At 34.1% G+C, this 27419-nt stretch overlaps 1 protein-coding gene across 2 annotated transcripts; it reads left to right on the top strand.

Annotated features, from left to right (window-relative positions):
- The first annotated feature begins 12548 nt into the window (after window positions 1–12548).
- LOC132180540 (histidine kinase 2) lies at window positions 12549–26471 on the top strand. 2 transcript variants are annotated; one of them, XM_059593411.1, is made up of 14 exons: window positions 12549–13618; window positions 14632–14904; window positions 16285–16761; window positions 17583–17858; window positions 18498–18667; window positions 18796–19008; window positions 19088–19274; window positions 19514–19565; window positions 19649–19878; window positions 19988–20086; window positions 20368–21035; window positions 21329–21820; window positions 25386–25846; window positions 26056–26471. In XM_059593411.1, exons 1-13 carry the CDS (start codon window positions 13223–13225, stop codon window positions 25624–25626), a joined length of 3774 nt encoding a protein of 1257 aa, XP_059449394.1. In that variant the 5' UTR covers window positions 12549–13222; the 3' UTR covers window positions 25627–25846; window positions 26056–26471. The 2 variants fall into 2 exon arrangements, with proteins under 2 accessions (XP_059449394.1, XP_059449393.1); XM_059593410.1 differs by having other exon boundaries at window positions 25386–25810.
- Window positions 26472–27419: the final 948 nt, after the last annotated feature.

Raw genomic sequence — 27419 nt, forward strand, 5'->3', positions numbered from 1 at the left:
AGGACATGGAGATTCTTATCAAGTATTTTTTTTAATTAACTTCAATTAATATATAATTTAGCTTAACAACACATAAAAAACCTTAGGGAACTACAAGGTCCTATTTTCCCAACTTGCAACAAATTTGATGCACGTGAAGTCTAACCCTACAAAAACTGAATAAGAATTTCTTACAGTTGATTATCTGAATTACAAGTAATTCAAACAGTCTCACATAAGGAAGTTGTGAAACCTACTTATCCCGATTAATTTAGGGTGCAATGCCCGACTGCTCCAAGTAGGTGTGCCCTACAACCCGTTTACGTGGAGCTACTCACAAAATATAAATAAAATGAAAAAAATAGCAATGTTAGGTGAACAGCCACATCCTACCGCAAACGCATTGCATTCTTCGGTGTCTACATTTTAGCTGTTGGTGTTTGATTATCTACCTTGTGGCAGGACCAAGATCTTAATGACATTAATTACTGTGTTAATTAGTAGTCGTCAATCAATTGTTAAATATCTATAATGCCTTTCAATTTTTGTTGGTAGAATTTTTTTTTTTTTTTGACATATCCACACAAGAGGGGGGAAGGGGATTCGAACTAGTGACATCCGCTTTATTAAACGTGGTCTCAGCCGATTGAACTACATCTTAGGAGAATAAGCACGAAACAATGATTGACACTTAGCTTTTTTAAAAAAAAAAAAAAAAAACTACACTTCCATCCAACTTTAATTTGTAATGTGTGATGTCCCTCCAAAACTTTAAAAACTTGCAATGTTTCTCCAAACTATATAGCCATTTCACTTGGCCCTCCTGCTAGAATTTTTTTGTTAAATCCAATAAAAAATGGATCACTTGCAATACACGTGACGCAAAGTAACAATAATACTTATATATTAGATAAAAATTCAAAAAATAATTTTTTTGAAAAATATTATTGGCTCCACGGTTCCATGGCTAGACACCCTCCACGGCCAGAGACCCACAATTTGGTCGTGGGTCTCCACAGCTGGCTTGCCGTGGATGTCAAGGTAGGTTCTGCCACATGTGTGTGTGTCATGTGATGCATTTTTCGTCCAAGTTAAAAGAAAATTCTAACATAAAGGGTTAGGTAGTTTCCTGAGACATTACAACTTTTGAAGTTTACACTACAAATTGGATGGTAGTTAAAGGAAAATAAGTATAGTTTTTTTTTAAAAAAAAAAAAAAATATATATATATATATATACAAAAACAGAAGATCATTAAACTGATCTTTACTTTGTTATGATTTAAAGGAATGAAGCAATGGTATGTGAAAGTGGGCAGGAAAAACAATAAATTCAGCAAGACATTAAATCATCAGTTTAAGGAGGATATATAAAAGAATTGCATTTTAAGGAATACATGAGATGATTGTTCTCAGTGATCAGTTATTCGTGTTGAGGAAAAAAGCTTGTTTCAAGAATATTCATCAATAAATGGTTGCTTATAAGCTTGGAATATTTGTTAGCATTTCTATGATTGACTAGTAATAATGTGAATTGGGTCATCATAACTTTAGGAATAAGTCAAGAGCCCTTCATAATACTTTGGATATTCATTCTTGGGAAATTACATTGAATGATTGTTTAAGTTGTCAGCTAGCTAGGTTAAGATTTATAATCTGTTTGGGATTGCGTTAAAGAGCTTAAAAAATACTTTTAGTACTAAAAAAGTTGTGTCAAACAAAAACTGATATGTTTAGTAAAAAACTCTAAAAATATTTTTTTGACTTTTTGACTCTAAAAATGACTAAAACGAACATCTTTCTAAAACACTCCTTTTGGTTTCAAAAGCTAATATTTTTCAACACAATCCCAATATGTTCTTAGTCGTTTCAAATTTAGATGGAGCGCAATGAGTTGATCGAATTGCGTATCCCAACATGTTCTTAGTTGTTTCAAATTTAGATGGAGCGTAATGAACTGATCGAATTGCATGCAATGCACAATTTATTAGAGAGTTTGATGAGACCAACCTACGTGGACATGTATAGTATAGATCCTACAGCTTGAGTTATCAAGACATCTGCCTAAACAGTTAGACCTTACCAAGCCCTCTCTCATAAACTATTCGTATTACTTGCAATAAAGACAGTTCATTGAACTTAACCCAAATCATGCATCAACAGTACATAAATAATTAAATGTGCATTGTCATCAAATAAACCAATTAGCATTTGACTACCATAATTAAATTAGTATAATTAAAATTAGTTGAAATATGATATTATTTTATGCCCTATTGTGGCTTAAGATTCAACAATCAACATTCCTTGCCTAGTCAAAGACAGCAAAGTTGCACCTGTAGGCACATACCAACAAATTAATGTGACCTCAACAAAATCAGAAGCACAATGGTCGACAAGAAAAAGCAACTACCTAATTGGCCAAAAATTTTGAACATATCTTTGGAGCAACCTTTATGTTGTTTAAAAAGAATTCTTAAAAAAATGGTTGTCAATATGATTTAACTTGGAATTTAATCTTCCCTTTTTCTTTTCCATTTGTCTTCTTGTGCAAGTTCAATCACATTTGAATCATGCAATCTGGATAAATATAATAAACATTTTTTCACATAGAGCTATCAATAATTCAAGAGAATAGGATGTTGTTTATGTTAGTTCTCACAACTGGCTGCCTAGATGCCCCTAGCCCTAGCTTGAACCACCAAACCCACTCCAGCCAAACAATGTTGTACTCAAAGGGTGTAGCACTCTATTTCTAGCATAGTATTTTAATAATTTAACATTTGTAACCAAACTAAGAGAAAGAATAAAGCTCTCTTTTAAATTGAGCTAAAAAAAATTAGTTTAATCTAATATATTAAATTGGCATATGCTTTTAAAGCATGTAATTTTCATATGCATTCTCTAGAACGTGTATGCGAAAATTGCATGCTTTAGGATAGATGTTAATTTAATAAACTGAAAAATTCCTCCAAGCCAATTAAGATTGAAGAAAACTTTGTTCTTCGCATAATTTGGCAACGAATAATATTTTGCTAATAATAGAGTGCTATACCCTTTGAGTGCAACATTGTTTTTCTAGAGTGGGTTTGTTGGTTAAAGCTACCGCCATCTAAGTGGTCAGTTTGAAGGAAAATTTTGTCTTTATACAAATAATGTAAAAAAAAAAAGAAGCCCAAATTATGCATATAAATAAGTTTCATTAATTCGATTTTAGCGACATTGAACATGTTTCGTATTAAGAAGTGGAAATTAAGCTAATTCAGAAGATCGCTGATCTTTGATTAAACATACCAACTTTTTTTTTTTTAAATGAAAAAGCTTAATTAATTATGCTTCATCTTGTTCTTTCATTTGGATCAATAGTCATAGGTCAAATTGATAAGCATAGGTTACCAACTTTTATATTTTTTTTCTTGAAGCTGATCAGGAACAAAACAAGAACCCTAGCTAGAATATTCCCTATTGGTCAAGTAAATTCCCAAACCTTCCCAAGCAACCTTGGAGAAAAAGATATCTTTACAAAATATGCTCTGACTTGTGAAGTAAACCCTCTAAAGCAAGGGCATGACATGATTTAATTTGATAATTTAATCTTAAAGTGGATACTGTTTTTAGTGCTCTAAGACATCTTCTAACTTAAAGATTGAAAAGCTTAAAAAAAGCTAACTCAATTATGGACTATTAATCATGATTAGTACATGGGGGAGTGTGGAGAATCTTTCCCCACCACCTTAGTCATCACATGGCACACAAAAACCCTACAGTGCATTTTGGAAGAAAGAAAAGGGAAGCTTGATTCAAAGTAGCTGTAAATTGTTTTTATCATATTAAACTAATTATATAAATCCAAGTTTATGATAATGTATATCATGATTTGTACGTACCAGCTAATAATAATGTTTGTTCATATTTCATTCATGCTTAATTTGGAAACATGTTGGAGTGCTCCTCATGTTTCACTCTAGGGTCCAACTAGGGTTTTTTTATCAGGACAGGTACTCAAAGCATGAATGTGAGATCAAATCTAATTTTAATAGAGCTAACCTTAATATGTCAAAATATGAGGTTATCCTCTTCAAGAATTTAGATTTTCAACAATTTGCTGATTAAGAGTCTCAGTAGAGTTCACCTACCAGAACAGAGAAGCAAGCTGTCTTAAACCTGCTCAAAGAGGTGAGTCTGAATTTCCAAAAATTTGCTGATTAAGAGTCCCAGTGAGGTTCACTTACGCGAACATAGGGGCAGGCTGTCTTAGACCTGCTCTTATAAGAACTTTCTTATATTTACTATCCAAATTACAAACAATCTAAATAACAAAGTTATTGAAAATCCATATTCCTTTCTCGGCGCCCCCATTCCATATATCCCTAGTTTGATTGTGTCATTTTCTTGGTCTCCAAATGAAAAAGTGGAAGATTCATGCATGCTTAAGGTAATGAAAGGCCCTTTCCAATTGCCATTGGTATTTGCTTCAACAGTGGTGCATGCATGCTCATATACACTCTTTCCAACCCTTTTAGACTTTCAAGTTCTAAGCAATAAAAAAGGGAAAAACTTGTTGGGCGGGGGCTTCCCATTAATGTGTTGTTTCCCTTTCCTGGGGTACCAAGTGGGAAAGTGTCATTGACATTTTTACAAGTTGTCCATTTGAAAGCAACCGTCTAACAAATCCTAAGCAGCTTGGCCTTACGTTAAAAAGTGTATCCCCCTGCACGTAGAGACACAGCCAGATCAGAGCCTCTCAGGAGCATTGCTTTTGCCTTTTGGTATGATAATTCACATATAGTAAGCACATAAAACCTAATCATTAATAAGTGAAAATTTCAAAACCAAAGGGCTATGGCCCCCGGTTCCGTCCCTACATGCTCGGCACTCAATCAGTCATAAGTAGGAGTAGTAATTCGTATTCGCGTGTTATGTTCAAATTGGGTCAGGACATGAGAATATGACTATATAGGTCAACTTAAACACAACCAATTTAATTAAACAGGGTAAACCTCTCAACTCTAACATGGGTACTCATTTAAATAAGTGGGTGACATGATATAACATTTATAACCCGTTTAATGAACAGGTCGTGTTGGGTTGACTTTGACACATTTCGACCCTATCTGCATAACCCGTTTAATAAACAAATTTTCCATTTGTTGAGCATGAAAATGTCATTTTGTAAAAAAATATTAGCACAATAATTCTCAAATATTGAGTATGAAAATAAATTACACCGTTGGAGTTCTATCTTTACAAATATTGGGCATTTCTTCTTACAATTACAAACAATGGTAAATAAATAATAATAAATAAATAAAAATGTATATACAATAAGATTTTAAGAATAATTAAAATATGAAGAGACATTATAGTAATTTCACAGCATGGAAATTGGAAGCCTGAGAACATATTTGCGTACAGTTGTTCCCCCCAACTCACCTTTTGTCACGTAGTAAAAGGGTTTGTCTGTCGGGTCTGCCCTGGAGCCATACGGATTATAACCGAACGGAAGGTCGGGTGGGACCCACGTGACGTAGCTGACGTGTCGAAAATGTGGTACCCTCCCGGGCTTTTTAGTCGGATTTATTATATAGTAATATCTGCTGCACAAGAAAAGCAGAGTAAAAGCAAAGTAGGGGAACGTGATTCGTCAGATGCAGCTGTCATTGGGCCCCACGCCCATCTCCCCCACGATTCCCCAGAATCTCTCCGCCCACTCAAACAATCTCTAACTACAAAATATCACCGTCCGATTTTTTTGACTTTTTTTTGGGTTTATTTCATTTTTCGACTTTTGAAATGAATTTAGTAATATATTTCTTGCATAATCTTTTTTTTTTTTTTTTCTCTCTTAAATTTTTAGGATAAATATAAAATTAGTCCATGTAGTTGGCCTAGTTTACAAATCACTCTCTGTAGTTTAAAGAATAATTTATAGGTCCCTAAGGTAGGTCAAAATAACATTTTAATCTCTGAACTCATTTTCCGTTAAATGACTTAACGGAAACCATTACATTGCCACATCACACCCAATAAAAATAAAATATGTGTTCTTTTTTATTTATACTTTTAAAAAATGACAAATAAACTTTACCACGTCATTTTGAGGCTCCAACACACACTCCACGTCAAATTAAATAAACTTAATCCCTCTATATCCCCTGTGCCACCATCATCTTCATCTTCCCCAACGATTATTGCCGTCGTCTTCATCTTTTGATGGGTGTGATCTTCATTATGTGAGTTACTCTCAGATTTTTGGGCATCTACGTTTTTGGATTAGTGCATTTTTTTGCTGTCTTTCTATGAAAATTCGGATTTGTTTTTGGGCATTGAAGCATCTTCAAAAATTGTTTCCGGGTATCGGAAACAATCTATTCCTCTCTCTCTCTCTGTGTCATTTTTTTTTGTTGAAGATGAAGACGACGGCAGCAAGAATCGGTGGGGAAGATGAAGACGATGGTATGAAGATGAGGATGAGTACGATGACTAAAATCATTGGGGAAGATGAAGATAACGGTAAGATGAAGACGACAGCAGCACATGGGATATAGAGGGATTAAATTTATTTAATTTAACGTGGAGTGTGTGTTGGAACCTCAAAATGACATGAAAAAATTTATTTGTCATTTTTTAAAAGCATAAATAAAAAAGAATATGCGTCTTATTTTTATTGGGTATGATGTGGCAATGTAACGGTTTCCGTTAAATCATTTAACGAAAAATGAGTTCAATGAGTAAAATGTTATTTTGGCCTACCTAGAGACCTATAAATTATTTTTTAAACCACAATGAGTGATTTGTAAATTAGGCCAACAAGGACCAATTTTGCATTTATCCATAAATTTTTTCCCTTTTATTACTTTTTTTTGTTAAAAAATTTGCTAATTATTCTTGTTTGGGTAAATTACACTTTGCCCTTTAAACTATCACCTCATTTACGCCTCGCTCCACCAAACTACCATTTTGTTTCGAGTTGCACCAATCGCTAAATGTGAATAGAAAGCACATAATAAGAGTGGGGCAACTTGCAGTGAATCAAAAGTTGAAAGTGTGAGTGCAAACAAAGTAATAGTTTAGAGAGGCAAATTGTAATTTTACCCTACTTTACGTTATATGAAACTCGTGTGACGGATTCTAACAACTTTAACAGCTCAATCGGATACGGAATGCAACTTAGAACAAAATGGTAGTTCGTAAGGGTGAGTTATAAAAAGTTAATGAACATGTGAGTATAAATGAAATGGTAGTTTGAAAATGCAAAATATAATTGACTATTTTTGTTTTATCATAAATAATCAATAATGTTGTGGATGAGTATTTTTGTTCCTTCGAAAAGCGAAAAAATAAAAATACTCCTTCACTAATTATAGTACAGAGGTATTTTTATCTTCTAGAAAAGTAAAAAAATAAAAATATCATTACATTATAACTAACGGAACATTTTTTAATTCAAATAAACTGTATAGGATGTTAGTACCTTATCTGAATTATTTGACCTTTGCTAGGTACTATTTAAGAGAGGTTTTCGCCTTTAATGTTTTGTCCTTTTTTGTGTGGTGGTGATTGGTGATAAAAGTCTAATAACTCATGCAAAATTTTGCAAATAAACCCCCCATTTTTTTCTTTCTTTCTTTCTTTCTTTGAGGGTGTCCTTAAAATGTGATATTGTAAAAGGAAGGTATAGTAATGTTATGGGCACATTGTACTACATGATTTTGTAGAATAGAATACTCATGGCTTTAGTTATCTAGGAAAAAGAAAGGAATCAAGTGCTAAAAATTATAATTAGTATAGCATATTCACCCCCCAAAAAGATCTTCCTTGGGAGAATAATAGACATAGTGGGTCTAATATTGTAATGATTGAGGCAATGTTGTATGCTTGAGATGGGCCATGGCATGAGGGAATTCATAGCATGAGCTTGGTAGTTACCCTATCACTAGAAGTGAAAAGAAAAGATGGGAATATAAAGCAACAAAGCTTCCAATGCCATTCTATGGAAGTGGGTTACAATGGAGCGTGGCCCTAAAAAGTTAAACCATGTGAGATTTTATGATAAATCAAATTTTTAGTAAATGCTATACACAACATTTATATTCTATTTTGGTCCAATTTTATTAATTAATACGGCACAACCAATCAGTTCTTAATTTTTTATTTTTTAAGTTAGGGTCAATCCAAAGTCTGATTGACAATACCACATTAACATAGTAAAATAATAGTGTAAGTTCTAGCAATTTTCTCAATTATATATTCATTTATTGCAGCTAGTCACCATCCTTTTGTTTCATACAATGGATGGTTAAAATAGCTCAAGTGAAAGATAAACCATAACAAATTACAAAAAATAAAAATAAAAAGAGAAAAAGATAAGACCATGTTGCCATATTGTCTTAATTTTTTATTGCTATTATAGCTTTTATCATAAGTTTTTTATAAATTAGTGTGATAATTTATAATTAGTAAAATGATTAAACAATAAATATTACTCGTCAATTTAATTGACTAGTGTCTGACTTGTCAACTATAAACTTTTAATCTTTTCACCGATTATGGGTTGACACATACCCTACGCATTTTTTTTTTTTTTTTAATCTTAGTTGTAGGGTCTAATTACCCTTTTTTTTGTTATGCGTAACTCACTAACCACATTTTTCCTATAAATAGACAATGTAATACGATTGTAAAGGCAAGTCTATAAAATCAAAGATGTAGCCGTACTTGATACTTTTCAATAGTAGATATACAGGCCTTTAGACCGAACCATCTCAAAATTCTCGTGTTCTATTTTTCTCTCTCGGTTTGAGCAATTCGCTTGTCTAATATATTTTACTTTTATTTTAACAAAAATGTAATGTAAATAGACACAAAGTGGTGGCTCGGAAAATATAAAGTGTGATTAAGAAATTGTTGTTATGAGTAAAAGAAGTAGTAATGATGGTGAAGATTACCTAATCTTGGTTAAGTGTGTTAAGTGATTAGTTTAAGTGCGTGTGTTAGTGAGCATCCTCATTCTTCATTATTTTAAAATTGGTGGGTAAGGCATAAAGCCGACATACATTTTCATTGATGCCCACATCACATTTTTTGTTTTCCAGGACAAAGTGGGTTGATTGATTATCGGTTTTCCCGGTTCCCAAGTAATTGCCCATTCTTTTTCTCTACAGTACAATCTATGTCGTTTGTACTACTTTTTTTTTTTTCAAAAAAAAAAAGTTAAACAGTTATGCGAATTATCGTATAAAATCTCATCTAGAAGGATAAAGGTACACAAGATAAAAGGAATGTTTAAATACAAACTCTTTAGATAAGATAATATTATTTTGTAAATAAGTTTAAGATACGATTGTAGTTCTAGAGAAGTAGGTATAAAATCTTGGAGTTACATTGTAAAGTGATTCTCTTTATATAATAAATGTTATACGAATTGTAAACATAATAAAAAATGTCATATAGACTATTATATGACCTTTAATATTTTAATAGTTGATATAATAAGTGCCATTGGCGGTAATACTAAAATTTGTAGAAAAGTATTATATCTATATGTAGTTCTAGGGGGTGAAAAGGCCGACGGTAACCACACTAACCGCTTAGGCGGTTACGATTAGCCGTTTTAGGATTTCACTAACCATTTAGTTTTAGTATTTAAATTTTAAAATATGTATAAAAATCTAGAAACGATGTCGTATGATATTATTTAAAAAAAAAATTAAAAAATTAATTTTAAAAAACGATTAGCGTTTATTAGAGTTACTAACTACTAACTACCGGTTAACTGCATAGCGGTTAACTCCTTAGGTGGTTAGCAAAGGCGGTCAATAGATTTTACTAACCGCTTAGGTGGTTACGGTTAGCGATTTTAGCTGATAACCACTAACCGTAACTGTCTTTTCACCGCTTATGTAAGTTAAAATTCATTTAAATCTAGAATTTGGCTTAGGTGCGGTAGTACAAAACTACCGCACCATGCGGTAGCCTGGGCAATAAAAAAATAATTTTTTTAAAAGAAAAATATTAAAAAAAAATGAAAGGGGTGGCTGAAGACACCCCCATAACCAAGGGGGTGGTCCGGCCACCCCCCGAAAGGCCAAAAGAAAAAAAAAAAAAGTTTGGGTTTTGGCCCTTCAAGGGTGGTCAGACCCTTGACCACCCCAAAAACCCAAACATATATATATTTTGCTCTTGTCCTTTTGGGGGTGGCCAAAACCACCTCAGGGCTTTGGGGGTGATCTGGCCACCCCCAGGTCTAGTATGGGGGTGGCCAAAACCACCCCCAGGCCTTTGGGGGTGGTCTAGCCACCCTCAAAGGGCCAAAACTCAAATCTTTATTTATTTATTTATTTATTTTGGCCTTTTGGGGGTAGCTTGACTACCTCTTTGGGCATGGGGTGGTTTGTCCACTCTCAAATCAGCCATGGGGTGGTTCCAGCCACTCCCTTAGCACAACTGGGGTGGTTCGGCCACCCCATTTTTTGCTAAGGGGTGTCTGGCTTTCATTTTTATTTTTATTTTTTTTAATACTTTTAGTTTTTTTAATATTTTTATTTTTTAATTATTAATTTTTTTAATATTTAATAAATATTATATTATTACTTTAAAAATTTTAATTTTTTTATTGCTCAAAATGACCCCAAACTCTACCGCATCTAAGCCAGATCCTTAAGTCTAAATACCATTCAATTTGATGAAAGTTATATTTTTTATTTATTTTTTACTTCTTTTGGACAAGTGTATTTTATGGACCTTGATATTTATATGAATATTAATTTTAGTAATTGGAAATTTCATATATTACGATTTTGGTGACATGACACTTATATCAGTTGTATCCATTATTCCATTATAGTTGATAGCTTATATAATGAATGTTTTCATGCTGTCTTATTTTCAAAAACATGTAATAACATCTAAGGTTAATTTTTATACTTTTTTTTTAACAAAAAAAAAAAGTAGGTCGGAAAGACCAATTGTAGCTATCTACTTTTTTTTTTTTTTTGAAATGGGATTCATTAAAAGTGCATACAAAATCATCATTCATGAATTACAATATCTTGTACGCATTGAGGGAACAACTCCCTCCATTCTTGAGCCGCATCATGCCCGAGAGCTAACTTGGCGAGTTGGTGAGCAGCACCATTAGCAGTTCTGCTAACATGTTGTACTCCCCATCCCGGCCAGCAACGTAGTCTCTCCTTTGCATCATTCACCATCTGCCCATAATTAGCCCAACAACCTCCTTCCTTCTGCAACATTTGGACAATTTCCAAGGAGTCCCCTTTAAGGATGATATTTCGCAGTTCCATTCTTTGTGCCAACAACATTGCTTCCCAAGCTGCAATAGCTTCGGCCATGGTTGGGTCCTGCACGTAAGGCTTACTTGTGCAATACATAGCTATAGTTTGGCCTTCATGGTCACGAACCAATACACCAACCCCCATCCTATTTCTTCGTTTATCAACCGATGCATCCCAATTGAGTTTCAAAAAACCCCGGGGCGGTTTGGTCCATGCAGCAGAGGAGGCTTGACCCAAAACTACCGCTCTCCTTGGTTGTCGCGAATGGAACTTGCACCAATTGTAGCTATCTACTTGAACATAACTATAGCAAAAGTTAATTTTTATGGAATATGATCCTCTCATTTCAAATCTATTTACTGTAAAATGAAGAGTAATATTATCTTAACATTAAAATTCAAGGATAACATTTACAATATTACCCCTTATTTTACACTAAATAAATACTCTTTGAGTCTCCATCTCATTTGGAACATGATTCTCTCTAGTTCATATAATATTCAGTTAGTTATAATTGATGAATATTTTTGTTTTTTTTTACATTTTGAGGGGATAAAAATACCTAGCAACTATAACTAACTGCATTTCATTTGAATTTTCTCCTGTTCAAATGAAATGGAGACAATTCTGATTCCTTTTGATTATCTTATTCCAATTTTTATACTTGAAAACATTAAATGATTTCTTAATATTTTCTCATTTGTAGACATAATTTATATTTTAGTTTTAGTTCAGAATATAAGTTTACTGTTTATTTTTGAAAAAAAAAACCCATAATTTTTTAATGCAAGCCAAACTTTTTCTTTCACACATGCCAAATTAAAGACTTTTAAGAAAAAAAGAAAAAGAAGACTTTTACTTATAAATGGAGAGAAAACACAAAGTGTGCAGTGCTAAATAGTTGTATAAAAAGCTTTAGATAAGTGGTCAAGAGCGTTGGAGGAGACAACTTTCTCTCTCATTATAAATTCTCATTCTCTCTCTCACTTGCAAATCCGTATTATATCTGCAGCGTCGCAGAAAACAAGTGCCCATCTTTAATCGCTGAATGGTGCGGTCTCTTTCAACTCTCTCAACAAAAGCAAAAGAACAACAAAAGCGAAGCAAATATAAATAAACAAATTAAAATAAGAAATGACAAGTTTGAAAATTCTTAATTCATTTATTTATGTGAGTTTTGGTGTGATATAACTTGGGCTTTGTTTGCTTTTGCTTGACCTTCCCCACCACATGATGAGATAATCATATATATATATAGCCAACCTCAGTATCAAGTGCTGGATACCAAACTGAACACAGAGAGAGATAGAGATAGAGAGAGACAGAGAGAGTGTTGGGTAAAAGAGGAAAAAAGAAGAGGGGCCACTTTCCATCTCAGTCTGATCATTGATTCCACTTGGGTTGGGTTTAAACCAAATTTTCTTGATCATGGGTTTGCTTTGAAAATGTTTCACTCTTGATGCTTCTTTCGGTCTATACAGTGCTGTGGGGGGCAGAAAGAACCAGTTATAGAAAAAGGCCAATTTTTTTCTCCTATCTCATTGATGATTCCCTCACAGGTTGCCAAAATGACGACTGGGTTTGGTTCAGCTTGTTGTTTGACATGATTATTACTTCTCGGTGTCCTTCTAAAGAGGTCTGTGGAGAAAAACTTGGTGCTAGATCATTAAATAGAGAAGTAGAGGAGAGATATGAAGAGGTTGGACCAATTTGTTTTCTTGGCATGGTGGATAATTGGAGCTGGGTTTCTTGGAAAAGGAACTGGGTTTCTTGCAATTTCACCTTGTTCTTGTGCCTGCTTCGTGGGTTTGCCATAAAGCATTGGTCTTGATGAGCTTGGTGAGGTGGGTTTGGTTAAGAGTTTAGTGGGTTTTTTCTTTCTTTTTTTTTTCAGCAATTTACCTTCTTGTGGAATTGCCACTGTGGGTTTCTTTAAGAGGTCTGATTTTGATGACTTGTTCTGCCGGAACTGGGGGTTTTCTCAAGCTTTCAAGGCTCTTCGTGGAGATACATAGGTGGGTTTTGGTTAAAATGTCTCTGGATTGCAAGCTCTCTGGGTTTAATGGAAGATTACCCACCTGTTCCAAGTTGAAGAAGACAAAAGAACAGTTGCACGGGCCTAATTCTGTCAGAAAATGGAGAAGCAAGCTTCTGTTTCTCTGGCTTATATTTCTTGTTACCTTGGGAAGCATTTGGTTTTTCTCAAGTTTGAATGCTGGCACTTTGACGGGGAAGGATATGACTCCCGACTCTTGTGATGGAAAAGCTCAAATCTTGCTACCGTATTTCAATGTCAGCAAGAGCCAGCATCACGCGTTGGCTTCCTTATTCTCTGAATCTGATCAGGTACTGTGTTAGTAGGTTTTAAACTTCCATCTTGAATGGCTCTGGACTCTTCCTGTTCTGGTCTTAATTGTTTCATTGCAGCTTGAAAATTTTTCTTGCTTTGGTTTAGATACAATTTTTCTCATTCTAGAACCTTGTGTGCAGTCAACGTATGATCTCTGAGTTAATTAGATTTTGATTGGGCTTTGTATAGAAAATTGATGTATTGATAGGAATAAAAAAAGAAAAAAAAAGATTAAATTGTAGTGAAAGAATGTCAGAAATGAGAGATGGACTAGGGGTGCAGTGAAGGCATGAAGCTGAAAATGGGATTATAATGCAGTTACCAGTTTCTCTCTTATGATTACTGGTTTTTATATAGTTGAATAATTAAGGGGCAAAACGATCTCACTCCTCTTGAAATGGAATTAGAGTAAGTATGTTATGGTTGATTTTTCCCAGTGCTCAATGCTTCATATTCGTACTTTTAGTATCAGTAATATTAATATTCTCCCCTCCACCGCCCATTTTCTTCAAAACTACATTAATAGAAAATCATATCATGAACATTAAGGAAATCATGCACAATTAGGCGCGAAAGTATAACATGTAATAGTTTCCGTGTGATAAAAAAGTGTTATTTGTTTTACAGATAATAACTTAACTTAAGTAGACTATATTAGGAGAGTAAAACATTTTTGTGACTAGATAGAAGAGACGTAAAGATGACAAGGTTGGCTAAAGAGGACCAAAGGGCAATAAGCAACATATCTGTATGATTTTACCGAATATGGGAGATGAATTCTGAGGCTTTAGTTCTTTAACCATTGATCATGATAGATCTCTTTGTGGAATTTTATTTCTTGCGTAATTTTTCCCTTCTGGTAATGATATGCTACTTCAAAGAATCCTACGTGCAAAAAGTGCCTGAGACCACTTTCAAGATAAATATTAGATGTAAAGGGTGCATATTTTGTTGTTGTATTTTACTTGTTATGTCTTCTCAGCTCCTCTCACTATTTAATGTATTGCAGATAACATCTCTCCAGTGTACCAAAAATTTAGGACCCAAAATGCCTTTAAGCAATAGCGTTGCCTGTGCTCTGAGGTTACCATGTTCAGAGCTGCAGGACTTTCACAAGCAGCATAGATGGATTGCAGAAAATGATGAACCTAGGGACCAATGCCCAGTTCGAGATGAGTTCAACCACAGGAAGTTTGACCTGTCAATTCTAGACAACAAACCTATGCCATTTAGTTCGCAATCTGGAACTTCATCAATTTCTAATCATCAGATTTGTGGAAAGGTACCATGTTGCTTTCAAATCTTGCCATAGAATTTTCTACCAACATCACCCCCCCCCCCTCCAGAAAAAGTTTTATGCATGGTTTCTGAACGCACAAGAGAATACTCTTTATATCTTTAATGAATACCATTACTGTTCTCTATAAGATTGCTCAAAATGTGCAGATCTGCCTGGAACACAAGCAATAGGAATTGGTTTTGTGGTGAAAAAATATTAAATGGACAAGTTAAGATAATTCTAGAGAAGTAGATCTGGCATGCCAACAGATTAACATTTTTTTATTAGATACTTGCAGAAAAAAAATATATTATTAGCTACATGTACCCTCTGAAAAATTACATTTCTGCATTAAAATATATAAAAGGTGGAAAATGATGAAAAAAATTATCAAACAGCAACAATTGCACTCTACTCTTGGTTGTCGGGTTGCAATTAAATTCTCAAATCCGGTTACATTCTCATTGTCACTATGTTAGGTTTGAATATTGAAACCTTCTAAACAAATCAATGCTTTCATTTCCTTCCCCCCTCCCCCAAGCCCCGCCCCGCTGGGTGTTGGGAGGGGGGGGATCACCTTAGCTAGTCAGGAGTTTGGTGTAAAGGCATATTCATACATCATGAGATGTTTCCATTTCTAATATGAGTTCTGAATTATGCTGTCATGATCATGCATTTTATGTACATTTTTTACATCAACACTGTGTAGGACTGTGCAAAAGGGGTTATAACCAGCGGTTATTGGCTATAACCGCTAACCGCAACCGTCTTGGGCGGTTATTGATTTTTAGTAACGGTAACCGCCTTGGTGGTTAGCGGTTATTCAATCCAATAACCGGCGGTTTTATAACCGCTTTTTTTGTATGGTCTTTTGGGCTTTTTAAGTGTTTTGGGCTTAATTGGCCTATTTTTTGGACTTATTTTAAGGGTTTAAGGCCAAAATGTTCCAAAAAAGATGGAAAAAAACATGCTTTTTTTGGGCCAACCAATGTTTTTGTGTTAGGCTTGGCCCAAAACACCAAAACAGCGTCATTTTGGATGGTTTATTATATAAAATATTTAATATATATTTTAATATTATTATATATGTAGGTAGGCGGTTAGCGGTTATTAACCGCCTTGCCCTACCTCTAAAACCGCTACAACCACCCTATGCGGTTAGTGGTTTTTAATAACCGCCTACCAAAGCGGTTAGTGGTTGGCGGGGTGGTTATAACCACCCCGTGTGCATTGGATATGAGAGTTTGAACAAGGGCTTTATATGATTAATTGATTACGAACTCTCTCATGCATATCACAATACCTGTAATACTTTACTGATTTAGATTTATTTTTGAGAGAACTAAATAAATTTGATTTGTTTCTTTCTTTGTCTTGAATCAGAACGTCTTGCTATCAGGCGTACTGGCAGACTGTGCAAAGGAGCATTGTCGAAGTTTCTATACTTTTCTAAAAGTAAGTTGGTTACTCCTCGTTGTAGTTATAGTGAGCCGAAAGATGTCTGCCTTGCATTTAAATTTTTGGAGGAACCAAAAGAAGAAGCTTCTTCATCAACTGCCAGTGGCTCAGCAGCAGAAGCAACAACAACAACATGCTCATAGTCCTCCTAAAGGTGCTGGAAAGTGGAGGAAGAACCTCCTACTACTATTTGTGTTACTTGGATTTACTATGTCAATTTGGTTGTTTTGGTACATGAATGAAGACATCAATTTGAGGAGGGAGGAAACACTAGCCAACATGTGTGATGAACGAGCCCGAATGTTGCAGGATCAGTTTAATGTGAGCATGAACCATGTTCACGCCTTGGCTATTCTAGTTTCCACCTTTCACCACGGAAAACATCCTTCTGCAATTGATCAGGTAAATTTCCCTTCTACCTTAAATTTTTCTTTCTATATTGAATCTTCAGTTTTAATTGTATTTAGGAGCTCTGTATCCATGAACGATCATCTTCAGTGCTCTATAGCTTGTGTATGGTGGTTTGATATTTTATTTATATGTTAACATTTTAGAGCTTCCTTTACGAAGTTTTCCCTGAATGTTACCTAAGAATCTGATGTAGCAAATGGTGTGGGAAATGAAAGGGTTATTTGGATGTTAGATGAAGAAGAAGAATGATGCCATAGAACCCTAAACTCGTGAAGTTCCTATTTTTGGGGATGCGGGGGTGGTTTGGTTTGGGGGTTATTTGGATGTTAGATGAGGAAGAAGAATGATGTCACAGAACCCTAAACTCGTGAAGTTCCTATTTTTTGGGGTGCGGGGGTGGTTTGGTTTGGGGTTTATTTGGATGTTAGATGAGGAAGAAGAATGATGCCACAGAACCCTAAACTCGTGAAGTTCCTATTTTTTGGGGTGTGGGGGTTGTTTGGTTTGGGAAGTATTGAAGCATAGTAGTATTGACTTGCCATGCAAGTACCTATATAATAAGGTAAAGTTCATAGTACAAGATTGGCAAATCATGCTACTGCCTATTTGTATCCTCATATAATTATATAGCCTTATAGGCGTATAGTAATGCAAAACCATACTGAAAGGACGAAATTTTTTATGCAAGTATTGAATTTATTTGTTTAAGAACGTAATTAGCTTTGATATGAGAAACAAGTGATCAACTACAATGTTGCAAATTAATTTGCTGTCACTGTGATGTTAACTTCAAAGTTTCTCTTTTATTACAGAAAACTTTTGGTGAATATACCGAGAGAACAGCTTTTGAGAGACCACTTACTAGTGGTGTTGCTTATGCTTTGAAAGTTCCTCACTCAGAGAGGGAGCAATTTGAGAGGCAGCATGGATGGACTATCAAGAAAATGGAAACAGAGGATCAGACTCTAGTCCAAGAATGTATTCCAGAAAACTTGGATCCTGCACCCATTCGAGATGAATATGCACCTGTGATATTTTCTCAAGAAACTGTCTCCCATATTGTCTCTATTGACATGATGTCTGGCAAGGTGTGCTTCATTTAGCTAATAATGTTTCCTAATTCATTTTACTACTCTCCATTTAATCAAGCAATGTACCCAGACTTATGATAATAGTTTTAGCTCTGGAAAAAATCCAAGACTCCTTGTAATTGGTGCATTAGAGAGCTGCTGATGAATCTCACACAGTTACTTGTAAACTTCTGTGTAATGTAACTTATCGTGGTTGGTTTATTGACTGGGACAATGACCAAGTTAGATGATCAAAATTGTTTACAAGGCTTCGAGATATAATTTTTTTTCGAGGAATTTATTTAATTGATGTAACTGGGGGGTGAATCCGAGTATGGATTTGTGCTCTATACTTTTTGGCAGTGTGCTTGATTGTCATCAGTCAATGTTAAGCACCCATCTACATATATGCATAATCACGTTTTACAGGTCTATTATGCACAGTTCCAATATTGCAGAACTTTGCTTAGGCTTGTGCTTTTAAAGCACATCTATCATATGATATTTTCATCTCAATGTATCATTATGAATCAAGACTACAAATCCTTTGAAAGATTTATGTTTAAGCACACCTATTCAGGAGCACTTATAATTTTCCACTCATCAATTTGATTTCATTAATATGAAGAATTCTGCTTTTTTTTTTTGGTAATATAGGAAGATCGTGATAATATCTTGCGAGCAAGGGCAACTGGCAAGGGAGTGCTTACGTCTCCTTTTAAGCTATTGAAATCCAATCACCTTGGTGTTGTACTCACATTTGCTGTCTACAACACTGACCTCCCTCCAGAAGCTACGCCAGAGCAACACATTGAAGCTACTGTGGGGTAAATTTATCTCCCAGTAATTTTGTTTACTTGTTGCCAAAAACTCATGTATGCACTGTTGTAACGAGTACTTATTGTATCAATGAGCTGGAACTGATTCTTATGCTGGGGGTCTCTTTTAAAAAAAGGTATCTTGGTGCTTCTTATGACGTCCCCTCACTGGTGGAGAAGCTTCTGCACCAACTTGCTAGCAAGCAAATGATTGTGGTGAATGTTTATGATACAACTAATGCATCTTCTCCCATCAACATGTATGGTACTGATGTCATTGATACTGGCCTATTGCACACTAGCAGCCTTGATTTTGGGGATCCACTGCGGAAGCATGAGATGCATTGCAGGTAGCCTCACATGTTTATGTCTATATATCAGCCCAAGGTATATTTTGCCTCAACACTAATTGTGTTCCTCTTGTGGCAGGTTCAAGCAGAAACCTCCTTTACCATGGACAGCAATAAATGCATCTGTGGGACTCCTAGTTATTACTTTGCTTGTTGGACATATCTTTTATGCGGCCATAAGTCGAATTGCAAAAGTGGAGGATGACTGTCGGAAGATGATGGAACTCAAAGTTCTTGCTGAAGCTGCAGATGTGGCAAAATCTCAGGTGCATTTTATTTCTGGTCTTATTTTTGGGTGGTTCTTTTGTCGTTAGGAATAAAAGATTCAGGTTACTGAAAGGTGATTCTCTATATTTCTCATAGTAGAAATGGGTTCTGCATTCAGAGCTTTAGCTAATAACGTCATGAGTTTCACTTTTCTTTTTCTATTTTTTGTCCTTAATAGTTTATTTCTTACATAATATTTCTTTGAGTGATCATGCCACTGGTTTTCTCTCCTTTGCAGTTTCTTGCGACTGTTTCCCATGAGATCAGGACTCCAATGAATGGTGTTTTAGGTATAGGAAATCTTTCAATTGCAGAGTATATTATGCAAATCTCCCAAGATTAACTTACAAGATATGTTCCAACTATGTTACAGGCATGCTGCAAATGCTGATGGACACTGATCTTGATGCAATCCAACAGGATTTTGCCAAAACTGCTCATGAAAGTGGGAAAGATCTAATATCGCTGATCAATGAGGTTCTTGATCGGGCTAAGATAGAATCGGGAAGGCTTGAGCTTGAAGCTGTACCTTTTAAACTGCGTGATGTCCTTGATAGTGTTTCATCACTTTTGTCTGGCAAATCTAATGAAAAAAAGATTGAGGTAAAATCAAGTTATTTCCTTTTCTACTCTTTTGTTTTTATGCTTTTGCTGTTCTTTTTTATATTAGTTCTTACTGAAACTTGATTGGGTGTTCCTTGTGTGAGAGAAGTTGGCGGTTTATGTCTCCAATCAAGTACCTGAAGTAATCATTGGCGACCCTGGACGGTTCAGGCAGATAATTACGAATCTTGTGGGAAATTCAATTAAGGTTAGTTGTGTTTCTTGCTAGTTGTCCCCCTCACCCCCCACACAAAAAAAAAAAAAAGAAGCTAAACTTTTCCGTTTGATACACAAAATGTATGTGATTAAAGGCCTATGATCACATGGGACTATGATCTCTCCATGAACTTCCACATGTTTGCTCTACTTAGCGTGCCAATCAGATGATCATTTTAGAACCATCTCTTATATAGAATCATGCATCATTGAGGAACATGCTACTGGTTGCATAATCTTCATTCACTAATTTTTTACACGTTTAAACTGCAGTTCACTCGTGTCACAGGACATATATTTGTCTCAGTACATCTGGCAGATGAACTCGAGGGTGGATCAGATACTATGGATGAAGTGATGAGACAAGGCTTGAGTTCAGTTCAAGAAATGTCCGACAAAACTTATAATACATTGAGTGGGTTTCGTGTAGTTGACAGATGGAAAAGCTGGGAACATTTTAAAAGGCTAGGCAGCAGAAATTCAATGGAGGAACCCGAAATGATCAAATTACTCGTAACGGTTGAGGATACAGGTGTGGGAATACCTCTAGATGCACAAAACCGCATTTTTACACCTTTCATGCAGGCTGACAGTTCCACTTCACGAACATATGGCGGGACTGGAATAGGATTGAGCATTTGCAAATGTCTGGTGGATCTCATGGGTGGGGAGATAGGGTTTGTGAGTGAACCTGGGGTTGGGAGTACTTTTTCATTTACTGGACTTTTCAGGAAAGTAGAGGCAACTACTCCAGATACCAAGTGTCAAGAGTACAACCCAGCTCTTTCAGAGTTCCGAGGATTGAGAGCATTGGTAATTGATAAAAGAATCATTCGAGCTGAGGTCACGAGATATCATCTGCAGAGATTAGGGATATCTTCAGATATAGCTTTCAGTCTGAAATCGGCATGTTCTTATCTATCAAGTGCTTGCGACACAAGGTAGACTTTACTTTGCTAGCCATTTGTAGCATTGGCTGCTTTCTTATGAACTTTCTCGTTTTGTGAGCTTGACTCATGCGAGTTCTTTCAAAGCGTATTTGTTAAGGTTTAAGAGTTACATCAAATAGTTTTCTTGTTAGAGTCCATATAAAGTGACTGTTAAAAGAAAGGTTTATCATCTACCTTCTCACAAAATCAAGAAATATAAAGGAGCTTATCATTGGTAGATTGAATTTTAAATGTATAGTTCATGCTTGAATTTGCTAAGATATTGTTAATTGTTTGTTCCACAGTGTGTCAGCAAAGTTCGCGATGGTCCTTATTGACAAAGATATTTGGGATAAAGAAACAATTCGCTTATTCCTTCTTTCTCTTAAAGATCACAGGGAAAACAACAGGACAGAGTTCCCCATAAACCTTCCAAAGATATTTCTCTTGGTTACTACCCCTGAGGATCGCGTTGAGCTCAAATCTGATGCTTTTGTAGATAATGTACTGATGAAGCCTCTTCGGTTAGGTGTCTTAGTTGCCTGCCTCCAAGAAGCCTTTGGAAGGAGGAAAGTAAACAGACAAAAATCATCTACTCTTGGAAGTTTACTAATAGAAAAGCGAATTCTGGTGGTTGACGACAATGCAGTTAATAGAAGAGTAGCAGAAGGTGCTCTAAAGAAGTATGGAGCAATTGTGACCTGTGTAGAGAGTGGCATGGCTGCTTTAGCAAAGCTTAAGCCACCCCACAACTTTGATGCTTGCTTTATGGATCTCCAGATGCCAGAAATGGATGGGTAATCAATCTGCCTTTTCAGTCCCTCATTTCCAATTTTATTATTTTTTTTTTGGTAAGTAGTAAGTAGTAATTTCCAATATTTCAGTTTTGCATGCAAAGTGATCTAGTGTACTCTTCGTAAGTAAATGTTTCAGTTGAGCATGGTATTAAATATTAACGAGCTTGAAACCCGTGCAATGCACGGATCGTTTTTAAAAATGATAGGAAGGAAAAAAGTAATAATAATTAGTGGATGCATAAATGATAGAAAAAAAAAAAAAAAAAAAAAAGTGATGAAAATTAAAACGTAGGGGTTTTAAAACATATTTGTTTTGTTCAATGAATTGTTTTATTTTGTATTCATCAAAACAATGATTTTGCTCACTTTGCTCGGTATATTTTTTGGAATGTTCAGAATTATATGAATTTTATTTATATTGAAATATAATAAGCGTCACGCTAGCAATATCGGAGATTCATGCTAATTTTCTATTAATGTTTTGATAATCAAAATTTAGGTTTTCTTGCTAGTTTTTATGTTGATATACTTATTTAATTTTCAACTACTCTTATGAGAACAAAGATTTTTACATGTTTTAATTTATATTGTTCGCGAAAATTTTTGGTTGAGTTGTTTTTCATTTGAATGTTTTATGGGATTTTTTTTGTTTGTTTGATTGTATGGTTTACTAAACATATTTTGGAACTAATTTTTCCGCCCTTTTTTTTTTTGAAGGAAAATTTTCTGCTTTTAAAAGCAAAACAAATCCAAATTTTATTTGATTGTTGTACAAAAAATGCATTGAACTAAATGTGAGAGGATTTATTTGGTTGTATTAAATGTTGAGAGAAATATTTGGTTTTATTTTGTATTTAAATTATACCTGTGGGAAAAATTTTTTTAACATGTTTTTAATTTATATGAATTAAAATAAAATTAAGTGTCCTGTATTTTAATTCATTTGAATATTTTATGGATTTTTTTTTTTTTTTTTTTTGAGTGATAATCTTCTGGTATTGTTTAAAAGAAAACAAAACTTTATTTGATTGTTGTCTAGAAATAGCAACATTTTTTTTTTTTTTTTTGGAAACACCAAATATGTGGTAATTAAGCAATAAACCTAATGTGAAATGTTTTATTTGATTGCATTAAATGTTGAGTGAAAGATTTTGTTTTATTTTGTATTTTTTTTTTTTAAAAAAAAAACAGTATTTTTTTCGAATGTTTAGAAGTATATGTATTTTATTTTTTATTTTTTATTTTTTGAACATTTTGACATTCATCATCAACAAACTTATTTATAGCGTAAAGACTCTTAAAAAAACAAAAGCGTTACGCTCTAAGTACTAAGAGCACGAAATTTTTGCAAACCATATAAATTAAAACATGTAAAAATCTTTCTATTCATAGGAGTAGTTTAAAATTAAATTAGTATATTAACATAAAAAACAGCAAGAAAACCTAAATTTTGATTATCAAAACATTAATAGAAAATTAGCATGAATCTCCGATATTGCTAGCACGATGCCTATTATATTTCAATAGAAATAAAATTCATATAATTCTGAACATTCCAAAAAATATACCGAGCAAAGTAAGCAAAATCATTGTTTTGATGAAAACAAAATAAAACAATTCATTGAACATTTAACGCAATGAAATAAATCGTTGCACATATTGTTCAATACTTAATTATTATATTTTTGGTGTTTCAAAAGAGTTTATGTTTTTCTTTCTGCATAACAATTAAATTAATTTTGGCAATCTTTTACTTAATAGTAAAAAAGACACTTCCAAAAACTGCCTTAAATTTTGATTAAATCACAAAAAAAAAAAAAAAACTCATAAAACATTCAAATCATGAACAATTCAACAAAAAATTTTTACAAACAAAACATAAACATATTCAAATCTCCTTCCAAACATAGATCGGAAACATGTTAAAATGAAAGAAGTTTAAAAAAAAATAGCAAGAAGAAAATCTTGATTTTGATTATCAACGCGTTAATAAAAAATTAGCATAAATCTTCGATATTATTATTAGTGTGATACCTATTATATTTCAATAGAAATAACATTCATATAAAACTGAACATTCTAAAAAATATAGAGATCAAAGTGAACAAAATATCTATAGTAATCTTTTGAGTGTTCCAAAAGAGTTGTGTTCGATTGAAGAACAACTCAACCATAAAACAATCAAATGAAGAACTTAACCAATAATTTTCACAAACAAAGCATAAACATATTCAAATCTCCACACAAACATAAAGCAAAGCATGGCACGTACAAATAAACTTTCTCAAAAAACAAACATAAAGATAATCAAATAAATTTATGTCAAAATGTAGATTCAGATCGAGAAATAAACATAAAGATTATGAAATAAATTTATGTTTCTTTTGCTTTTAAAAGAAGAAAAAAGCACTTCCAAAACATGTCTGAAAATTGGAGTAGATCAAACAAACAAAACAAAAAATCTCCATAATACATTCAAAGTGGTTAAAAAAAAACAAAACAAAACAAAAGTATTTACTTGAATGTTGTTGCTAGTGACTATTAAAGAAGGAAGCACCATAAATTTTGCCCTATGTTTTGCCTTCAAGAGCAGACTCATGGACTTAAAAGGCTCTGGCATGCACCCTTTTTAAATGTAAAAAGAGAGAGGTAGAAATCAAAGAGAATTTAATGATAGATTTAATTTGACCTTTTTTTTTTTCTTTCTTTCTATTTAACGTATTAGGCATATTAAACTCATTGTATTCCTAACATGAATTAATTTAGTTAATTTAATGGCCTTAGAGGACCGGTTTTTAACTTAAAGGACCGGTTTAATGTTTAAAAATTAAATAACCATAATTATCTTACATTAATTATAGTCACTTAATAATGAAATTCATATAAGGAAACGTTTTGAAATAAACTCTTGGAATAATGAAACCGCCTAAACCTAAACGGAAAACTATTAAACCATATTAAAAAATAGGAAAAACACTAAACGGTTAATAGAAAGAGTTAAGAGGACACTTAAAAAATTAAAAAATTTAATCTTACATTAATTATAGTCACTTAATAATGAAATTCATATAAGGAAACGTTTTGAAATAAACTCTTGGAATAATGAAACCGCCTAAACCTAAACGGAAAACTATTAAACCATATTAAAAAATAGGAGAAACACAAAAACGGTTAATAGAAAGAGTTAAGAAGACACTTAAAAAATTAAAAAATTTAAAACTGGTTATGCTTTTAAAAAGTATGAGTTCAAGACACGTGTCGCAATTCTAGGCTCTCTCTGAGCCAAAACTCGGCTTTTATATATATATATGAATATGATGAGTGTGACCTTGACCTAGTCACTGTTATAAATTTTTGTTTAATCCTTCTGGGGAAACTCTAGTATCTTTTGTTATCGTTCACTTATTTTTTCGTTGTTTGGACTTTATGTTAAATGATCATCAAGTTTACCATAAGGTTTGAAAAGTGATAGGATTAGGGGTGCTTTATTTTTAGCATCTCATAGGGCAGGTTCTCATTTAATCTGCGTATGGATTACATTCTTACACCGTCTACAATTATGCAGGTTTGAAGCGACAAGGCGAATCCGCAGTTTAGAGAGTAAGGTTAATGACGAAATTGCATCAGGAGAAGCATCAATAGAAATGTATGGGAATTTGGCTTATTGGCACACACCAATATTAGCTATGACGGCTGATGTGATTCAGGCTTCAAACGAACAGTGCATGAAGTGCGGGATGGATGATTATGTGTCAAAACCATTTGAAGAGGGGCAGCTTTATTCAGCAGTGGCACATTTCTTCTAGTCTGGTTGATGAGTTAGACTAACATGACTGGTTGTTTATCAGTGGTCTAGGCAAGTGGTTGATCTGTCTTACCTGCAGGATTGACCCCCATAGCATTAGAGTTCTCCACCTAATGACAAGCTTCACTGCTATGAGCTGGCAGTTGGGCTAATTCCGAGTGGATTTTCTCAGCTTCACGGACATGGTGATTTTCAGAATTACTCTAATGGATGTTTTGAATGTGAGCATGCACACTGGCACCATGTCACATGTCATGTACTGCATGATACATTTTAACCATGCATTTCTTTTTTCTTCAAGCAATAATGAAGTCTCATTGACCTAGAGTTTTCATATAAGATGGAATATGATACTAGTTTTCATGTCTTTTAACTATATCTTTTGAAAATTGTGAGCATGGGTGTTCACTGGCTTGTTATTTGTTGCCAGGATTCTAGGCGTGTGACCACCAAGACAACCTGTTCAAACTACATGAGAATACTGGAGGAAAGCCATCAAGTGCTTGCCAGTTTATCACCATTCCACATTGTCTGATCACCCTCCGAGGACCATATGACCTGCGGCAGCCTTTCCTGTATATATCCCCTGTTTTTTCGCATTAATTTTCAGATTTTTGGCTCATTGTCCATTGAAGTAAGTAGGGTAAGGATAAGACTAGAAAAAAGAAAGAAGTAGGGTAAGGATAAAATGTAATGAAGCTACAATAATCCATTTTTCAAACTCTGTTGAGATGGATGCTCTTTTCTTTCATCTTCAGAGAATTTGTATTAAAATGTGTCGCTGAATTGTCACATATTTTTTTTGGTATAGTGAAATAATAACTAGCTTGCTTGATTCAGATAAAACCTGTTGTCTTATTGAGCCTGTTGATCAAAATTTAGATCTCTCCATAAGATTCTAAAGGGCATAGATAGCCCCTTGTTCAAACTTTGATATTTAATGCACAGATGTTGATGTAAAAATGTATATTGAGTGCAAGATCTTGACAGTACAGCTCATAGCTCAGATTAGAAGCGGAAACATCTCATTATGTATGAATAAGGCTTCACACTAAACCCGTATCGGCTAAGGTGATCCCCTCTTCCCACCTCCAAGAAAAAAAGAGAAGGGAATGCAAACATTTTATGACATTGCTTTTTTAAAAGATTCCACTCCGAAACATATTATAGTGACTATATTAATATAAGATTGTAACCAGATTTGAAAATTTAAATTGCAACCCATAGCCAAGAATAGAGTTTTACCATTTTGCACTTTTATGTCATTTCATGAGGCGAGTTCAATAAAAAATAGAGAGAAAAACGAGAGACCAATAACTTATTGGATATAAATTTTTAATAATTTTACTGTTGGAATTGCTAACAATTTGGGTAGCAAATGTGTAAGAACTCTTATAAGATTCATTTGCCATCTCTATTTCCTTGCTCGTGCGAGTGAGGCCCACAAAAACTCTCTTATATTTGCTATTAGGTAACAATACTGACAATAAATTGCCAAGAATCCGGATCCTCACCATCTCTAACATTCTCTCAAAGCATGTATGCGGCTGAATCTGTTGGCAGGCCAGATCTATTTCTCTGAAATTATCTAATTGTATATTTAATATTTATCCTAGCACCTTTAGCTTTTGTTATCACCACTGTTTCCTCCATGCAGAGGGTAAAAAAAATCAATTCTTGCAGCTCTGTTCCTATTCTATAAGATATCATTTTTAGTTTGAAAACCCATACCAGATAACCTCTTTTTGTTTAGGAGGTAATAGCTTCCCTGGAACCCATTAACCATCAAGTCTA

This window comes from Corylus avellana, chromosome ca5, assembly GCF_901000735.1.
Source record: "Corylus avellana chromosome ca5, CavTom2PMs-1.0".
Taxonomy (NCBI): Eukaryota; Viridiplantae; Streptophyta; class Magnoliopsida; order Fagales; family Betulaceae; genus Corylus; species Corylus avellana.

What these genes read in the sequence shown, in the direction of transcription:
- LOC132180540 (XM_059593411.1), top strand. Translation starts at nt 13,223, where the DNA reads ATGACTTGTTCTGCCGGAACTGGGGGTTTTCTCAAGCTTTCAAGGCTC. An exon ending in TATTCTCTGAATCTGATCAG is followed by an intron (nt 13,619 to 14,631) that starts GTACTGTGTTAG and finishes AATGTATTGCAG; the next exon opens with ATAACATCTCTCCAGTGTAC. An exon ending in TCCAATGAATGGTGTTTTAG is followed by an intron (nt 19,566 to 19,648) that starts GTATAGGAAATC and finishes ACTATGTTACAG; the next exon opens with GCATGCTGCAAATGCTGATG.